General features: G+C 42.7%; 1 protein-coding gene across 2 annotated transcripts in view; it reads right to left on the minus strand.

The window, feature by feature from the left end:
* Nucleotides 1–6,681: 6,681 nt before the first annotated feature.
* The window catches only part of Hs2st1 (heparan sulfate 2-O-sulfotransferase 1), a 153,020-nt gene continuing 140,413 nt past the window's right edge, over nucleotides 6,682–19,288 (minus strand). Inside the window, exons 5-7 of one of the 2 annotated variants that reach the window (XM_059266373.1) lie at nucleotides 11,475–11,572; nucleotides 8,814–8,971; nucleotides 6,682–7,998 (exon numbers count right to left, since the gene is read on the minus strand). In XM_059266373.1, coding sequence (XP_059122356.1) covers nucleotides 7,769–7,998; nucleotides 8,814–8,971; nucleotides 11,475–11,572 — 486 coding nt within the window. In that variant the 3' untranslated portion in view covers nucleotides 6,682–7,768. The remainder of the gene's footprint in view (nucleotides 7,999–8,813; nucleotides 8,972–11,474; nucleotides 11,573–19,288) is intronic. The other variant, XM_059266374.1, reaches the window with a different exon arrangement.

Consider the following 19,288-nt stretch of genomic DNA (forward strand, 5'->3'; position numbering starts at 1 on the left):
ACGTCTGCTACGAGCAGCCTTAGTTATTTAACCAGCTAGCTTAAACTTGCTAGACTTCAAGTTTTCACATTTGAATTGCTGTTCTGATCCAGTAGTTCTTGGACTTCAGCCAGGGTCAGAACCACCTGACGGGTGGGGGATTCTTATGTTTGGGCATGAATTCCCAGGAGATACTGATGTGGCCAGGATTATAGTCCTTACACTCTCAAGGGCCTGAACATAACAAGCAGGGCAGAAACCACCTTGTTTGACAGCAGTTGTAAAATGAGGACAGTGGAATTCCTCTTCCATGAGAATGGACTGCAAGGATGTGAAAGGTCCAATCACACTGGAGTAAATATGATTATTATAAACGTTAAGGGGCATGGTGTAGAGTCTGGATTGCAGTGCCCAGCACATAGTAGGACTATTAAAAATAAACACAAAAAACCACCAGTAACTCGGTGTTGGAGATGCCAACCTTTTGTCATACATTACGACAAAAAAAAAAAAAATGGAAATAGAGTTGTAACACAAGAAGTTCATATTGCAATCGTGGGTGGCAGGGACCTCCTCCTTGGCTTCTGTTCCAATTCATTATTCAAATCCTTTTACCATGGTCTGTTCTACCGCTCAGTGCGGAACCGGCTGTGGATCTTGATAAGAGGAGAAAGCCAGACTGTTTCTACTTTGCTCCTGGCAGTCCTCGGGCCTCCAACAGAACTTTCTTACAAAATGAATAATGCTGGCTCCCAGAGAGACCAATCTAATCTCATCTTGTCCACTCAGAAGATCCGTATCAAACATCGCAGACTGTCTTACTGCAGTACTGCAGCCGGGAGGACAGCTAATTCCACCTGGGTTTGCATCTGCCGTTCAAGGACCACGCGGAGCCATCCTGCACAGGAGCAGAATTAACCGGCTGGCTTTAGACTGCTCCTGTCTGAGGGCTTCTTTAAAGAGCCCCAGGACAAAATGATGACAGAAACAGGCTAAGTATGAGAGCGTTTAATATCCACAGCCTCCTCTAAACAGGCCAAGGATGGATCAACAGCTCCACTGTTTAGAGTCTCCATATTCTGATCAGATTACCACACTATGCCGAGAGACCTAATTTACTAATCCCCTGGAGAATTTTAAATTACTTTAAAAGGGGAGAAAATAAGTCCCTGGTTACTCTTCTTTGAACAGTCCTCCACTTATTCCCTCTCAGCCATTTTCTGAGAGCTTGGCCTACTTCAAATGAAATTACTGGTGAGGTTGGTTATCTAGAATTTTTTTTTTCCTTTTTTCAGCTAGTCAGTATTAAGAGAATCTTAAAAACATGGAACAGTATAGAATACCAAAAATGCTCTACATTTCTTATGACCCAATCTGGCTACATTATCTAGAGGACCTTCAGATTCAACACCATATATGAAAACTGTCATTGCCACACACACTTTAAATCTTAGGGATGCTACATGAAATACCCAGTCAGGTCAACTCATGTTTGTGAAATCAACATTTGAACTGTTAGGTACTGGGCTCATTTGCACATTGGCTCCACATTATTCTAACGACCAGATTGTAACATTCATTAGAGTATATATATATATATATATATATATATATATATTTTTTTTTTGTTTGTTTGTTTTCCGAGACAGGGTTTCTCTGTGTAGCTTCTTTGCTTTTCCTGGATCTCACTCTGTAGACCAGGCTGGCCTCGAACTCACAGAGATGTGCCTGGCTCTGCCTCCCGAGTGCTGGGATTAAAGGCACGCGTGACCACAGCCTAGCTCATTAGAGTATATTCTAAGTTGACTTGGTAACAAGGTGAGAACTCTGCTCACCAGGGAGATTAGGACTGGGTATATTGCTTCTGTGTTTCTTATTGCTTACATTACTTTGGAGCTGAAACTCCAAATCCAAGAGAGGGCTTGGTGAACCAGTGAATTCACCGAGCTTTCTTACAGCAGCCTGGGAGACCAACAAACCCTGGGACCAGCCAGAAGTCCAGCCCCAATATGGATGACCGTTCAAGGCTGTATGGTCAGGGTTCCCTCTGCAGATGACACTCTACCTCCCATGTGTGCCACTGTCTCCCAAGACTACACACAGCCGGGATGGGGTGATTGGAAAGGGAGAGCCCAGACTCTCAGGTGAGGCTCCAGTCATCCTCTCCTCACTCCCTCCAAGGAGTCATGTTCAAAGTGTGATCCTGGGACTGGAGAGACAAATGAGGGTTAACGGCACTTGCTGCTTTTGGAGAGGACCCAATTCCCAGCACCCACATGGTAGCTTAGAACTAACTATCTGCAAACTTCAGTTCCTGGGCATCTGATGCCCTCTTCTGACCTACTCAGGCACAACAACACACGAGAGAGAGAGAGAGGAGAGAGAGGAGAGAGAGGAGAGAGAGGAGGGAGAGAGAGAGAGAGAGAGAGAGAGAGAGAGAGAGAGAGAGAGAGAGAGAGAGAGAGAGAGAGGGAGAGGGAGAGGGAGGGAGAGAGGGAGAGGGAGGGAGGGAGGGAGAGAGGGAGGGAGGGAGGGAGGAGAGGGGAGAGGAGAGGAGAGAGAGATGCACAAAATAAAGAAGTCTTATTATTTTTTATTTAATGGCAAGGTATCAGTCCTGAGAGATGGCTTAGGGATTAAAGGCACTTGTTCTTGCAGAGGACACTGGTTCAATTCCCAGCACTCACATGGTGGCTCATAACCATCCTTAACACCAGTTCCAGGGGACCTGATAGCCTCTTCTGGCCTTTGTGGACACCAGACATGCACATGGTGCACATAATACATTCAGGCAAAACACCCACACATAAAAAAAGTCTTACTCTGTAGCCCTAGTTGTTCTGGAACTCTCTATGTAGACCAGGATGGCCTTGAACTCAGAGCTCCACCTGCCTCTGCTTTCCAAGTGCTGGAATCACAGGGAATTAGAGTCATGCACCACCATACTAGACACAATTAATAAATCTTTATTTTAGTTTTTGGTTTTGACTTTTTCAAGACAGGATCTTACTATGGAGTCCTGGCTGTCCTGGAACTTTCTCTGTCAACCAGGATAGCTTCGAACTCCCAAGTACTGCAATTAAAACTAATAAATCTTCAAAAATAACAACAACAACAAAGAACAAAATGCCTGAACTTGTGAGGGCCTCTTGTGGTGGTACTGTGGCTGTTTCAAGATATGAAGGCCATGTCACACTCTGAAGACAAGGTTCTGAAAGCGCTGACCAGATCCACCCTCCCATTTCCTCTTATCTGAACAGCTGGTCCCATTTCACTTTTTCCTCTTGTTACCTGTATACCTAAGTACACCTTATAAATTTCCTATTGACATGTCAGCACCAATGACTAATACATGCAAAGGAAATGGAAGTCAATACACATACAAAGTTCAAAGATTCGGCTAGGAAAGCACTGCAGACTGGTGGTGTTGCAGGACTTTCTGGTGACACTATCTGAGATCTCAGGTAACACTGAACACCAAGTCACCTTGGAAACTGTCCCTCAGCATCAATGCAGCAGGAAAAAAAATTAAGTCAGGATACCAAGCCACATTCCTCCTTCTCACAGTGTTGATCTGACAGCTTTTGCTCCAGGTAGTGAACTGAAACTCTTCACCAGCAAAAGGCCGCAAGAATGCCGAGGAAAGGGGCAGTTATCTTCCAAGAGCCACGGCAAAATGGCTTCATGTTGGGAAGTCCAGCATAAATGATACTGGTGAGTAGAGAGGGCAGGGAGTGGGGGAGGAGAGAGGGAACGGAACAGAGGGGAGAGGGGGAGAGAGGAGGAACATTTCCCCAAAAGTTGGGGGCAGGCAGGCACTCATTAGCTAGAGTTAAAATCTTCCTTGTCTGTTTCATTAAAACACACTTCACTCTCAACAGACAGGTTCGGCATGTCATGTGAGCACCAGAATTCATTTTTAGCAGATCGTAACCATCAGGGTCTATTTCATAAACAGCACTGCAAAGGTCACCAGGCCACACAACCTTTAAGTATAGGATGAATCTGACCAAACGATCGATCACCCAGTTCCTCAAATTCCTGCCCCAGGAAATCAGAAAGGAAGCTGCAGTCCTGATGTTAGGACATTTGGGAACCTGCGGCTTTCCTGGCAGGAGACTGACTGTGCACAGAGCAGTTTGCCTCACACACAGAACTCTGCCCGGAGTATGGACGCCAAGACTCAACAGCAACTGCACTAATGCACAACGGAGCAGAAGCTTCTGAGCCTCCTCAAGACAAGTTTCACAGAAGGCTTAGGTGCCGGACATTCCCATAATAAAGGCTCCTGGGCCACAGCAATGTCTGAAGATGACGGCAACATAGACGGCCTCTGAACACAATTTCAACGTAAGTTCAAACACCAGCTTTGTATATACAGGGAACTGGGCTTTAGTTAAGCTCTCTAGTGCTTTTAGATTTTTAGCAAATTTCATTTTATTAAAAAAGAGAGAATTGTCATCTACAAACTATTTTGTATCTAACTATGCAAATACAACATCAAAATACTCTGGTAAATTCCCTGATGGAGCTAACAATTTTAGGGATTTCCAACAGGACATATAATGAGGATGATCAATAGAGTTCAAATTATAGGCATTAGCTGAATACTCAGAAGAGAAAGTAAAGCTAAGCATTGAAAAGGTCTGTAACTTTCAGTTTTGTGGGTTTGGGTGGTTTGAATCCAATCATGAGGAGTCCAGAAGCAGCAGGATTGGAGACCGTATGACTGTAATGGGGACACAGAAGCAGCTCCCATGCAGTACTTCAAGTGTTGCTATCAGTTATATTTAAGTGACACTTTACAGATTAAAGCGGGTAAAAATCAAAATATATCCTCCCCGCCACATTTTAAAACACAATGATTTATCAACAGTTGCCATTCACAGCAATAAGAAAACAGTTGGTACAAGTTGAACACAAAGCTACCTCTTGTCTTGTAGGAAATAAACGTAGATATATAGATACATATACACATATACATTATCTTCAAAATTCAAAGTTGTTAATTTGTTTTACTATCATATAAAAACAATCTCCCTATGGTCAAATCACTGAAAAAACACAAAGGCTAAAAAAAAAAAAGGAAAAGGAAAAGCACATTTGCCACGTTTAAAAAATACACATTGTCTCAGTGGTTCTATTTATTTGATTATAAAGTTATATACTCTAAGGACTCAGACTCCTAGGACTATACTGAATCAAACAGAAGTAAATCTACCCCTTTCTCAGTCCTTGGAAAGGACACTTTGAACCCACTCACTCCAAAAAGAAATAATGTTCTGATTTTGACCTGGTAAATTGGGAAAATATGGTCACCTGGAAGCGATATATATAAAATGGAAGGATCCACGGGAGAAACTGAGTCAGAAGCAGTTTTTGGGTCATAATCTGAGAGCTTTGGGTTGTAGAGAAACTCACTGGGGCACTTGGTGCAGACACAGACATGGCTTCTCCGTGACGATTCCTCACAGTGCAGGGGCCTGCAGCTCATGGTCTGTATCTAGCATGTTGTCCGTTTTGTAAATTAAGGTTTAACTGGGCTATAATCATGGTCATTGGTCTTATATTGTCTGTGAAGCTTCTTTGCAACAATGAGAATTGAGTGGCTGTGACAGACAGCTGACATATTTACTCCAGTCTTTTACAAGAACAGTTTATGGAATGCCAGCTAGTGTACTAAGTGCTACCCTAATTACCTAAAAGATTTTGCTTTGACTCCCAAGAATAACCTCAGATTTACTCAACAGCCAAATGCCTGCCTAGAAGTGGCTTTGGGCAAAAAGCCAACTTGTTTTTAGCGGATCCCTAGAAACTTCCAATGGGAAGTGGGGATAGAGAGGCAAGGGGAAATGCTGCTATGTTCTCTTAGTATTTTCATATTGGGGGCGGGGTGACACTGTCCTCCCTTTAGTCTCTGTAAGTGCTTTCTGATACGTGGTGTCCTTTGCTCCTCTTGTTACACAATAAATAACCTTTAAAGCCTTCTGTTGAAAATGCTTTGTTTGATGAGGTCCTGTTCAGAAACAGTTAGACCAGACATAGAAATAATTACTCCATTAAAAAGTCTGAGAGGAATCTAAATTCTGAATCTGAAGAGGGAGAAGGTGAAGAATGAATAGGAAATTAAGCTCTACAAAACACACTTTAAAAACCAGAGGTGTAAAATAGCCGCCATTTGTGAATGACAAGGTCAAGTGAAAACAGGAACATCTTCCACGTTTGCAGAAGGTTTTTCCTCCTCCTCAGCTTCTGAAGATCCTGAGTCACTAGAGTTCACAGGTATTCACATTTCAACAGTCACTGAAACATGGAAGATAAAACACTGAGAGGAGATTTATCAAACACAAATTTATATCAAGATAAAGTTTTTTTTCTCATAAAGCTTAAAAGTGGATTTTCCCTTTTTGTTGTTAAAAGAATGGGTAGTATGAAACTATGTTAGAGAGACACTTCCATTCAACCACCACCTGACAGTTCCAAAGTGCTCTCACCATGCCACCTTAGTCCTCACAACAGCCCTGTGAAGGGGGCACAGCAGGCTGGAACCGGAAATCAAATGCTCAGACCATCTAATACTCTTTCCAATATCACGACTGCCACCTCGGGGGTGAGTGATGTTCTCTATCAAAATTGAAAGGCTACATTAGCTCATTAGCTCAGTGACTTCACAACAGTAAAGTTAAAGGAGAAATACAAGAATAGGAGGTCTGATGACTTTACTCGACATAATAAAATTGGTGCAAAACCACTTTTGTCTACTTTCTTGTAACTTTTTGGTCCAAATACATAAAATATGCAATATTTACAGCATTTTCCTTTTTTCTTTTGTAAATGCAATGCTTTAAAACACATTATAAAGCACCATAGTAAAAATAGTCTACAGGTAAAAGTTCAGAAGTAGGAAAATCCTACCCACATTACAGCTCACTGATCACAGCTCACTGATGGAGTCGCCATATGGAATCACCGATACTTCAGTGTACTGGGTTACAGATAAGCCATGGAGAAACAAATACTAAACTCAACTTTTTGATATTAATATGTGGAAATCATTAAGAAAGCCTCAGATAATGTTGTCAACATTCTTAGAAATACCGCCCCAATATTCGATACTGGGGACAGGAATCAGGAATACTGCTTTAACTGTTTTGTCTTTTTATAGTATTATTCATGGTTTTAAGCTGATTTCTTTAACACTAATTATCATTCAAAAAAATAAAATGAAATAAAGCCTACATAAATACGGGCAAACCCAACTACAGCAGAAATAGTTCTGAGAAAACATGATCAAACATTCCAATAAATTTTGTGAGGCACAGTTCACAAAAACAAATCAGACCCTGGCAAACAGTTATTAGCACGCTCCAGCAGAACTGTGCAACACAAACCTCCAGAAGGTGAAGTGGCAAACAGATTTATCTTCATCCAAAGAAGGTGAAGAAATGCACTATCAAAAGCAAGGGAATCAAGAACCTCTTCTGAAACGGTGTTCAGCCTTCTGACTAAACCGGCATGTGTGTATTTTAGATGATGTAAGATCCCCCTCACTGAGAGGAGATCACAACTACCACAAAAATGAAAACAAAATAACAAAAATAACAATGCCTTAAACTTAAACTCTCCTTAGAACACTGACTCCCACTCAGCATCTGGTTTCTTGACATTCCCGTCTGTCCCTAACTCAGCCCAGTGAGAGCGGCTGACATAGTGTCAGCAAAGAAGCTGAGGAGGCTGGAGGTGACAGCGGAGCCGCGCCCAGGCTCAACACTGCTTTGGCCACGCGCACTCAGTTCGACTTCGGGTAAATCTTTTCATAGAAAAAGTTCTGGGCCAGGATGTAGAGGTCTCCGTCCTTCTCCCGGACGGCGTGGGCTCTGATGAACTGGAACTGCTCCAGCGCGAACTCATAGAACTCGTTCTCCATCTTCCAGATGTCGGACTGCTGCAGCTTCGCGATGGTCTGCTTAGTGGGCAGTTTCTTCTCTGTGGTTTTCCTCAGGTGGGATTTCTTTCCTACTTACAATGGAAAGATAAGAAAAGGAAATAATTCTTACAGACAATGCCTCTTCACTTGAAAAAAAAAATGGCTTATGTTACTATGACGCACTGAAGGGCAAGTAACACACTGCCTTCTGACATTAATCCAACCCAGCAAAACCCAGAAACCCAACATTAGCAGAGGCTCACTCTGTGAGAAGATAAATGCTTGTGGCTCGCACAGTAAACGTAAGGGTCAACACTCAGTAAGGGGAGGCCATCCCTCTCACACTGCTCTAAGGCCCATTTCCTTATTTTTTTAACTGAAAACAAACAAAACAAAACACCAGTGTGTGTGAGTGTGCATGCGGAGGTCAGAGGAAAGCCTCCTGGCCTCGGTCATCTGCTTCCATCACAGGTTCTGGGGATCTGGGCATCAAACTCAGGTCATTATGCTCATGTAGCGTTTTCACCTTGTAGAGCCATCTTACTAGCCCTTGTTCATTAAAAAAAAAATATGACAAAACACGTGTCACCAAACTTAATTCTAATTTCCCACCAGCTATACTTGCTACAATCACGGAGAACTGAGGGCAGGTGCAAACTCTAAGAAGGTGTGAGTGATGGCATGCTACTAAACAACTAAAAGGAAAAACTACCAGTATTTGACTGACTCACAAAGGTCCGGAAGTATCCTTTCAGATAAACTAGAGCAGACACAGCACAGCTGCGCCTGTGTTCAGCACTCGCACCTGACCCTCCTCTAGAACTGTAGTCTAGTTTACTATAGAGTCAACTTGTAGACAAACAAACAAGTTAGGACAACTTCAGAGAGAACCCTACCATGTACATACCTGTACGATAGAGGTCTGTGGCACCCCGGAAAAAGCGGGGCAGGGCTGCCTCCAGTAACATGATGAAGTCTTCCAGCTCTTCAGTCACTCCCACCAGGAAGTACTCATTAACTAGGTTATACTTAGCTTGATCCATAGCCCATCTGCTTCCCACATTCCTGAAACCACAGACAAGGAATTCAAAACTCGGCTGTGAAATGGACTAAATGTTCTCATGCTTCTGACCCTCCAGGTTATGGAGGAAACAGGTAGGTGAACACACACAGCCACAGCTTCAACACTCATCACAGTGGCATCCTCCTTTGCTTCCACACCCAATCCGCGCCTTCATAGTTACTTAGGCTCTCCTAAAGGGTTCCTAATAAGAGCAAACTTTAAGTCAGTTTTAAATATAGACATTTGTATCATATATTCTCTTTTTTTACTTAGTGTGCATTCATGTTTTAAAACTATTCTCAAACTTTGTTCATTCTGAGAACCCCTATGGTAAAGTCGAAGCAATTTGTGTTTAGTGTCTATCTTAATTTGTAAACTCTGTTTCTTTTCCTTCTATAAGCTTTAGTGTTTCCTGAAATCCCGAGAAATAGAAATAGGTAAGAGATAGCTCTACTAAAATTCCTTTTGTTTACAGTGTCAGCTAATGCGTTAACAGGTTTCATCCTAATCAGACAATACTTCTGGGAACTAATTAGCACCACATTCTCTCCACTTCGCTCCAGCTCTGCATTTTAAGTGCCAATGTGACCCTGCGGTGGTGGCTGCACTTCTTTTTGTTTCCTCAACTATTAAAGTCAAAACCACAAACCAAGAAACTGGGTGTGTAGTACATACCTGTTATCCTGGCACTTGGGAGGGAGACAGGAGGGTCAAGAGTTCAAGGCCAGCCTGTGCTACAAGAGAGTCTTATCTCTAAAAAACCTAAGTGGGAGGGGTTGACGAAGTGGATTAGTTGATTTCTAATGTTCCCAATATACTTCATTGTGTATGAAATAAATGAACTATCCTCTCTAATTAAAACTCAACTAAACAGTACTTTTTATTATTTAAAAGCAGGGCCTGGCAAGCTTTTTATGTAAGAGGCAGACACTAAATATTTTAGGCTTTGCAGGCTACACGATTTAAATCACAATTATTCAACTCTGCTATCTCAGCAGACAGTAAATGCACCAACATTAGTAGTTGTGTTCTAATAAAGCTTTATTTACAAAGAACAAGTGCTCAGCCATATTTGGGGCATAGGAGTGGGTTCCTTTTCAGAAGCAATGGCTAAAACCTTAAAGGATACTCTTCTAATGCTTCCAATTCTCTTATTACAATGATGCTTTGAAGCAGTCTAAAAGCAGGACCTTGGACTTTATGTCAATCTATACAGCTCAAATAATTAAGAAATCCTTTGAATTTCCCAGTATAATTTAAGAAAATACTAATTTTGAATGGATTTTCTGTTGTTGCATTTTCTATCAAAACGACTGAATAACCAGATATGACAGCATCTAAATGTATTTCCAGCACTGGAGAACCTGATATAGGAGAGGCTCAAGTTCAGGCTAGCTGAAGAGCTGGGTATGCAGCCCAGTGACCCAGTACTTGCCCAGTGTGTGCAAAGGCCCAAATCTGATTGTAGTGGGTACCTGTTCCACCTAGGACCTTGAGATACCAGACCCTGGAGCATAGCCTCTGGGCTAGCTTAAGAGCTGAGGGACACATATACAGGCCCCTTCTCTTCTCTCCTTCATGGGCTTGAACGGTGGGGACTGACTCAGGTGGCAAAAGCAGCGTGGGACTGACCATCAGCCTTCCAGAACTCTGCAACAGATTTGCCTTACCCTGTTTAGTGAGTTGTTCTCCTCGATATAAATATATTTTTAAGAAATAGTTCCTTTACCAGTATCTGTGGATTATCTGCAAAATCTGGCGCACAACGTGGGGCATGAATTCACCACCCTGGGATTAAGGGTCCCATGCTCTAACGACTGACCTTGCCAGGCATTGGACCCAGGGCCTTGTGTGGGGACTGCGTATGTGCCCCTCAGGTCTTAAGCTAGCTCAGAGGCCACGGCCTAGGGGCTGGTATCTCAAGGTCAGAGGTGGAACAAGTGCTCACTACATCTGATCCTTAGCACCTCAAAATAAATGGTAGACTAGAAGAAATAAATATGTACAATTATTTAAAAAACTTGAACACAGAACATTCTGAGGAAGTTTTTTTATTAGAAGTAAAATCTCTTTTGTACTTCATGTTTATTAGCAGACTAAATTATAACTCTCTAAGAATATTGTTGGATACTCTTAAACTCAAAATAAGTTTAACAATAAAACCAGGTAGTACTTTGCTCACAAACCAGCTTTATTTGATCTACTTGAAGCAGAAAGCTTAAGATAAAATAAGGTTTATGGAATGACCTCTGACCTCTAAGGTCTCTGCTGGAATACAGTAAAACAGAATGCCAAAACCAAAATAATAACTGCATTTGATAAAATACACTGTGAGGATATGTACACAACTTTTAAGAACATTTAAAGGAAAAAATAGATATAGATGTATGTGCAGCACAGTCTCTCATAGTTCTCTACCTGGTCCTGACTACTACATCCTTCCTCATGAGACATGGGTTATAGAGATACTGAAGATGACCAGTGTAGTTAAGTTTATTTTCCTACCAGCATTCTGAGCTGTGGCCACAGAAGAATGGGATCTGAAGCCAGAGCTTCTCCGGAGCACAGTCTGAGCCACCCTCAGCCACACACTCATCGAAGGTCTGTAGCAAAGAGAAAAAGAACAGTCAGTCATAAACCCAAGTCTCATATTAAAAGACAGGTTCTTAATCTCTGTTATGTCTGTGTGTTTGTGAGTGTAGGCGTGCACATGCCATGGCATTGTATGAAGGTCAGAACAACCCTGGGTGTCAGTCCTTACCTCATGTCTTGTTTGAGACAGGGTCTTTTGTTGACTGCTGAGAGTGCCAGGCTACCTGGCCCACAAGATTTCAGGAAGTCTTCAGTTCCCATCTCACCACGGGACACTGTGAGTACAGTCATGCACCACTGTGCCCAGCTTCACATATGTGCTAGGGAGCCAGACTCAGGTTTTCACATGGCATGGCAAGTACTTTCCCCTCTGACTCATCTCTCCAGCTTGCAAACTTCTAATGTAACAAGTTAAGAAGTAAATGGGTGCAAGTAGGTGGGATAAGTAAGAGCTGGACAGTTGGTTCAGTGGTTCAGAGCACTTGTTCTTGCAGAGAACCCGGGTTCAGTTCCCATCACCCACATGGTGGTTTACAACCATCCATACATCCTGTTACAGCTGTCATTTCTGATGTCTAGTGAAAAACACCAATAAGGTCACACTCATTGTCCTGCCTTTCAGGAGTGCTTCCTGGTGTGCTCTCAACACACTAGTCCTGCATATTTTTTACTTGGAGCATCCACCCATACCACATTATTCTGTTCCACAGGTTCTTAACTGTATTATGGTACCCCAAATCTCTGTAACTTTACTGGAATGTTCTTCCTCCTAGATTGATTCCACCAGTGAAGGTCACATGAGGTCCAGCCTTCCAGTTACTCCTCTGGCTGAATATCATTTGCTCCCTTTTCAGTTCTGTATGTTGCCTTGTTATAACTATCTCTCAAGAAGGGGCACACTCATCTGCATGTGTCACCTTTAGCTCCATAAGAAGCTTCATGTAGTTTTTATATGACATTCTTCTCTTCAGCTGTGGTGAAGCTTGAGAAGGTCATGCCATGTGCAAATGCATTTCAGAACACACTGTAGTCGGCTGAGTTACCATGTGTACAGTGTTGTTGCAAAAACTGTGACTGGGGATAACAGAAATACTACACACAAAGCGCTGGTGAACACAGAGACATTTTTTTCATGACACAGGTGAGACAGCCCTTCAGCATTTCCCTGAATTTTCTTTATGTATGTGCTATGTGTGTAAGTGGAAAACCTTGGCCTTGGCCATTACATTACTTAGCATTTCCCTAGATGGACTGCATGAGGGTGTGGATGATAATGGACTAAACCTCTATAAGCCAGTCTCAACTAAATGCTTTTCTTTATAAGAGTTGCTGTGGGGGCTGGAGAGATGGCTCAGAGGTTAAGAGAACTGACTGCTCTTCCAGAGGTCCTGAGTTCAATTCCCAGCAACCACATGGTGGCTCACAACCATCTGTAATGCAATCTGGTGCCCTCTTCTGGTGTGTAGGCATAGATGCGGGCAGAACAGTGTATACATAATAAATAATTAAATCTTTAAAAAAAAAAAAAAGAGTTGCTGTGACCATAGTATCTCTTCACAGCAACAGAAACCCTAACTAAGACAGAAGCTGGTACCAGGGATTGCTAAGGTACTAGGGTGTTGCTGTGATAGGCCTGACTATGCTTTTGTTTGGAGGAATGTGGACTTTGAAACTTTGGATTGGAAAAGCAGTTGAATGCTTTAAGTGCTGCTTAATGGGCCATTCTAGTAAGAGCAGTGGAGGACAAGTGGTGCTGAGAGTGATTTGAACTGTTGGGGGCTGGCTCAAGAGGTTTCAGAGGAGAAAAATATTAATGTTGTAGCCTAGAGATTGTCATGATATTTTGGTAAAGAATGTGGCTGCTTTTTGCCTTTTTCCAAAAGTGTCTGCCTGAGGCTAAATTGAAGAGTTTTGGATTAATTGCATTGGCAGAGGAAATCTCAAAATAGCTTAGTATTGTCTTTGTTGTGTGGTTATTAGTGTTTACTCTTAGGAAGATTTATAATGAAAAGGAGCAAGATGAGCAAGAGAAAATACAAAATGTACAATTTGAGGAGAAAGGGGGTACCAGGAAGTACAATGGAGCTAAATCCTGTGTTTAAGGAGATAAACAGACTTAAGAAATGGAAAAAGGGAGTGGTGATCTCAGGGTAAGATCTCACCCAGCTAAGTTTCCAACTTATGAAAAGGAATTAAAGAAAAGCTTAGAGCCAGGTGTGGTGGTGTATGCCTTTAATCCCAGCACTCAGAAGGCAGAGGCTGATGGATCTCTGAGTTTCAGGCCAGCCTGGTCTACAGAGCTAGTTCCAGGACAGCCAAATTTAGGCAGTAAAGGAAACTGTAGAAAACAGAAAGCTAGTGGTAACTGAACAAGGGGGCCATGTTTCAGCCCCAGCAAGCAGCAGAACTTGGCCGCTTCAGCCACATGGTTCTGGCATTAGAGTTGAGGGTAGAAGAAAGGGGTTATGGAATCTCCCTCCATGACTAAGGAAAGTCTTGAGGCCACACACGTGTCGGGGTGTCCCTGCATGGAGGAGGGGCTATGGAATCTCCCTCCATGACTAAGGAAAGCTGCTGAGGCAACACATGTGTCAGCAATGTCCCTGCATGGAGGAGGGGCTATGGAATCTCCCTCCATGACTAAGGAAAGCCACTGAGGCCACAAATGTGTCAGAGGTGTCCCTGCATGGAGGCCTACAAAGGCTATTGTGTGAAGCTGTGAAGGTGAAGCCTGGATTGCCTAGGAGAACCCAAGATGTTGGAGATGCCAGAGCTGTGGGATACCTGCCAAGGAGAGCTGCTAACAGGGAGTGGAACCAGTCCAAGAAGAAATGTGTTGCAGTCAACAAAGCTGAAAGGAGTTGAGATCTGAAGAGTATTTTGACATCAGGAATGGAGACGCAGAGTCTGGAGTTTGCCTACCTCGTTTTCAGTCTTGCTTTGGCTCAGAATTTGGTCCTTACTATCCTCCCTTTCCTCCACTTTGGAATGGTAATATATATCCTGTGCCATTATATGTTGGAAATAAGTGATCTGTTTTTTGATTTTGATTTTATAGGGCACTACAGTTAAGAGAGTGCATGAGTCTCAGAAAAGACTTTGACCTTTTAAAAAAGTTTGAGACTGTTGTAGACTATGGAGATTTTTGAAGGTAGACTACATGCATTTTGCACTGTCATGGCTACAAGCCTATGGGGGCCAGGAAGTGGAATGTGGTGGTTTAAATAGGTTTGGCCTCCATAAACTCATGTGTTTGAATGCTTGGCCCATAGGGAGTGGCACTATTAGGACACATGGCCTTGTTGGAGTAGTTGTGACCTTGTTGGGGAAGTGTGGCACTGTGGAGGTGGGCTTTGAGGTCTCAGAAGCTCGAGCCAGTTCACTTCCTGATGCCTGCTGATCCTGATGTAGAACATGGTCCTTCTCCAGCACCATGTCTGCCTATGTGCCATCGTACTTCCCACTATGACAGTAATGGACTAAATGTCTCAAATTGTAAGGAACCCTGAATTAAATGTTTTCCTTTATAAGAGTTTCCATGGTCATGGTGTCTCTTCACAGCTATAGAAACTCTAACTAAGACAGACAGTGAGGTTTCTGGGTTTTTTTTTAAGACAGGATCTCACTGTGTAGATTGGGCTACCTTGAGTTCACAGAGATCTTCCTGCTTCTGCCTCCCAAATGTTGGGATTAAAGGTGTGTTTAAATTAGGTTGGCCTGTGGCTATTCTTATGGAGGATTCTCTCTGTTGCATAACTGAGGTAAGAAGACTTGCTCACTGTACTGGAAGGGAGGGGACAGGTACATGGGAGGGTCTGGAGGGAGGAAAGGGAAAGGGGAAAATATTATTTACCGGAAATGAAGAAAGTGAGCTGAAAACAACTATGAATGCATTGGTAAACTAATCATTCTCTGCAGCTGACCAAAGACACTACGAGCAGTTGCTTCAGGTTCCTGCTCTCCTGACTCCCCTGAAATGACTGGCTCGAGTCTGGAACTGTGAGTCAAGTAAACCCTTTCTCCCTTAAGTTGCTTTCATCAGGGGCTTTTGTTACAGCAACAGGACAAAAAACTAAGACAGTATGATTTAGATTTCCTGCCTGAAGCCTACTTTTAAAAAGCTAGCAAGCACATGTTATGTCTCCAGTTATCTCTATCAGACCCCCCATTTTCACGAAGACTATGGCTCAAGGAATTAGATGCAGCAGTTCAGTTCATAAAGTTTCTGATTCCGTACCTATTTCTGGCAGGTCCTGACTCACAGCATGTTCCCTATAGCTCAGCAAGACTCTGCGTCTTCATGCCTCTACCAGACTAGAGTGCAAGCCAGAAGACAAGAAAGTTACTAAATAAACTCAACATCTCCACTACTATCCAATGTGTGCACATGACTATGTGTGTGTGAAATTCAAAGACATTAAAATGGTTGGCTTAAATATAAGAAAGTAGCATGTTGGGAGACTGTAATATTAAAAGATTCCATAAATTTACTATGTATACAGTGTGGACGATATGCAGACAACTCTGGGGATTTCATGCATTCTATCTGAACTAAAACTGAATAATCATACCGGATGGCTATTTTAGCTCAATTCTTTAATTAGCAAACTCCTGGTTCCTGTGTTCAAGTATTTTAGTCTTCTAGGCAAAGAAAATTTAGATCTTCAGATCTGTTTTTAGGCAGTACTTTTAAATTTGCTACCTGACTCAGGCAGACTAAAGTTACCTCCCAAACCAAATCTTCCATAGGTCAGAGTTAGCCTCTCTTGCAGGGGACACTGTGGCGATACAGTCACGGGCTTTCTAGTGGACTGAAGGCAGAACAAACGTGGGCAGCTTAGACAGAAACAGCTTGCTTTCCCTTCCCGTTTCCCAATGTGGGGAGGTGGCCCAGCGGTGGCCCAAGGACTGGCCCCACTCAGCAGCGACATGCTCTGTGGTCTGCTGAGGCTGCACTCCCGTACTTGGTTGTATTTCCTTAAACAAGTCAACTGTGTCACTTGAAAGGAAATAACCGAGTGTCCGTCAGTGTGGTCCCTGCCTGAAAGCTGCTCTGCTCTCGGGTGGCACGCTCTGAGACAGGGTGAGCTCTTTATCTGGGGTGTGGAAGATGCTACTAAGTAGCGACCACAATCCTTTTCAACAGTTCCCATCTACAGAAGTGCACGGGATAAATGGCTATCTCCAGACAGGAACAGTGCAGCTGCAGAGGATTCCACAGTAGCCCGTGGTAAAAGTTAAACTTCCAAGTGAGAAAGAACATTTTGGAAACCCTAACTAAGACAGAGTAGCCTACAGTTTACTAGCACCTACAAGCTGTTGCTGATGATGTCTGTAGTTGGGTTAATGAATATGAATTTTTGATACTGTATAATCAAAATGCATTAACCCTTGGGAGTCCAATGTAACACTGTATGAAACAATGCAAGATGCCTGAAAACTTCCTGACTAAATTTAGGCCAATTTCATACACAACATCAAACGTATCAGTGGATTTTAATCTGTAGAAAGTTCACTGTGGCTTCACATTCTACACTTGGAACGTCCACTTGTCAAATTCAGTGTTGTATTAAAAAACAGCCTCAATTTTGGGAAGGGTTATTGAAATTCTCTTTTCTAATTATATATTTGCATAAACCTGGATTTTCTTTATAGACTTCAACCAAAAAAAAGTGCAACTGAATCGACTGAATTAAAAAATATGAAAATCAGGCTATCTTTATTAAACTAGATATTAAAAGATTTTCTGAAATGTAAAATGATGCCACTCTCTGTTTTCTTAAGAAAGATGATTATTCACACCAAAACATTATTTGTTAACATGAGACAGTTTTCTAAAATTCGTATTTGAAGAAGTTTTCCGACGAGTGAGACATTTCAGCAGGTGGAGGCGTTTGTCCCTAGACCAATGACCTCATTTGATCCTTGAAACCCACACTGTGAAAGGAGAGAACCAACTCCCACAGCTGTCCTGTGGCAAGTGCCCTGTGGCACCCCCCGCCCCCGAAAATAAACAGGGAAAATAAAACAAACTAAAATTTTCTATGTAAACTATGAAATTTACTTATACTGGTGAATATCAACAGACGACTACATAAGTTTTCTGGGGTCCTTACTTTTCTGTCAAATTTGTATATGTGTATGTGTGTGCTTACTAACTCGTGTGTGTGTGTGTGTGTGTGTGTGTGTGTGTACCAACTCACACACGCACATTGCACACACATGCACGTTTGCCATGGCCATAAGAAAGCATCAGATCCCCTAGAGTTGAAGTTACAGACAGCTGTGAGCTGCACAGCATAGGTTCTGGAACCATGAAGGCAGGAAGTGTTCTTAACACCGAGCCATCTCTCCAGCCCTGGGGACCTGGGAAGGAGTGTGACTGTCTGGAGCATCCGAGACAAGTCCACAGCAGAGGTGATGACAAAGTTTGGTCTTAAATGTAAGCAAAGGGCTTTTTAAGGAGAAGGAAAAGCACTCTAAATATGAGGGACAACAGGTGTGCAAAAAGTATGAAGCAATAATGAGTTTCAAGGGCATTTGTATTTCGTGTGGCTGAAACGCTGGGCTGGCACACGGGGTAACTAAGCTACAGAGGCAGGTGGGTATAAGATTGTATTAGATTGTGTCTCCTAAGCTTTAGGTAAACAAATCTACATTTTTTTTTTTTTTAGTACGTGTGTGTGTGTGTGTGTGTGTGTGTGTGTGTGTGTGTGTGTACCACAGTGAGAGGCCAGTCCTGTCCTTCTGCCATGTGCGTCTCAGAAACTGAGCTGAGGTTGTGAGGCCTGGCAGCAAGCACATTCGTTGACTAAGTCATCTCTCTGGCCTACCGTGGGGAATGTTTGAGCATGAAACCTGTAACAGTGTTCCACTGAAAAAGGAACAAGTCCAGTGTGGTTCTGAGAACTCGAGTCTGGTGACATGTCAGAGGAAGTGCTACAGGCAAGCGAAGTCTGACCCCACACACTTGCTTTACCCATTACTCTCTCCTTGCTTAAAGTTAGCAAAACAGTTTTCATAAACTGATGATTACAAGTAAATGTAGATTGCCATCTACGGTAATTTGAATGTAATTGGTCCCCATAACCTCATAGGAAGTGGCACTAGTAGGAGATGTGGCTTTGTTGGAGTGGGTATGGTCTTGTTGGAGGAAGTGTGTCACTGTGGGGGCAGGCTTTGAGGTCTCCTATGTTCAGGATACCATCCAGTGTCTCAGTCAACTTCCTGCTGCTTGCACAATGAAGCAGTCTCAGCTCTAGCAGCATGTCTGCCTGCACGCTCCCTGTCATGATGATAATGGACCGAACCTCTGAGACGGTAAGCAACCCCCCCCAATTAAATATTTTCTTTATAAGAGTTGTCATGGTCATGATGTCTCTTTACAGCAATAGAAACCCTAAGGCACCATCATTAAGACTAAGAACCAAAATATATACAAAAACAGATTCATCAATAATGATCCCTAGAAAAATTGTTGGCAGGTGTAATGGTTAATACTGATTGTCAAGTTCACTTAGAATCACCCTGGAGACAAAGTTTGGCTTTATTTGTGGTAGGCCAGAGAAGTATAACTGAACATGTGTGTGTGTGCATGCTGAGTACGGCTGCCTCTCTCTCCTGCCACCATGCCTCCCCACCCTGATGGACAGCTCCAAACCATGAACTGAAATAAACCATGTATTTTGACAGAGTAGCAAGAATAGTAACTACTACAGCAGGGCTGT

This window comes from Peromyscus eremicus, chromosome 6, assembly GCF_949786415.1.
Source record: "Peromyscus eremicus chromosome 6, PerEre_H2_v1, whole genome shotgun sequence".
Classification (NCBI taxonomy): domain Eukaryota; kingdom Metazoa; phylum Chordata; class Mammalia; order Rodentia; family Cricetidae; genus Peromyscus; species Peromyscus eremicus.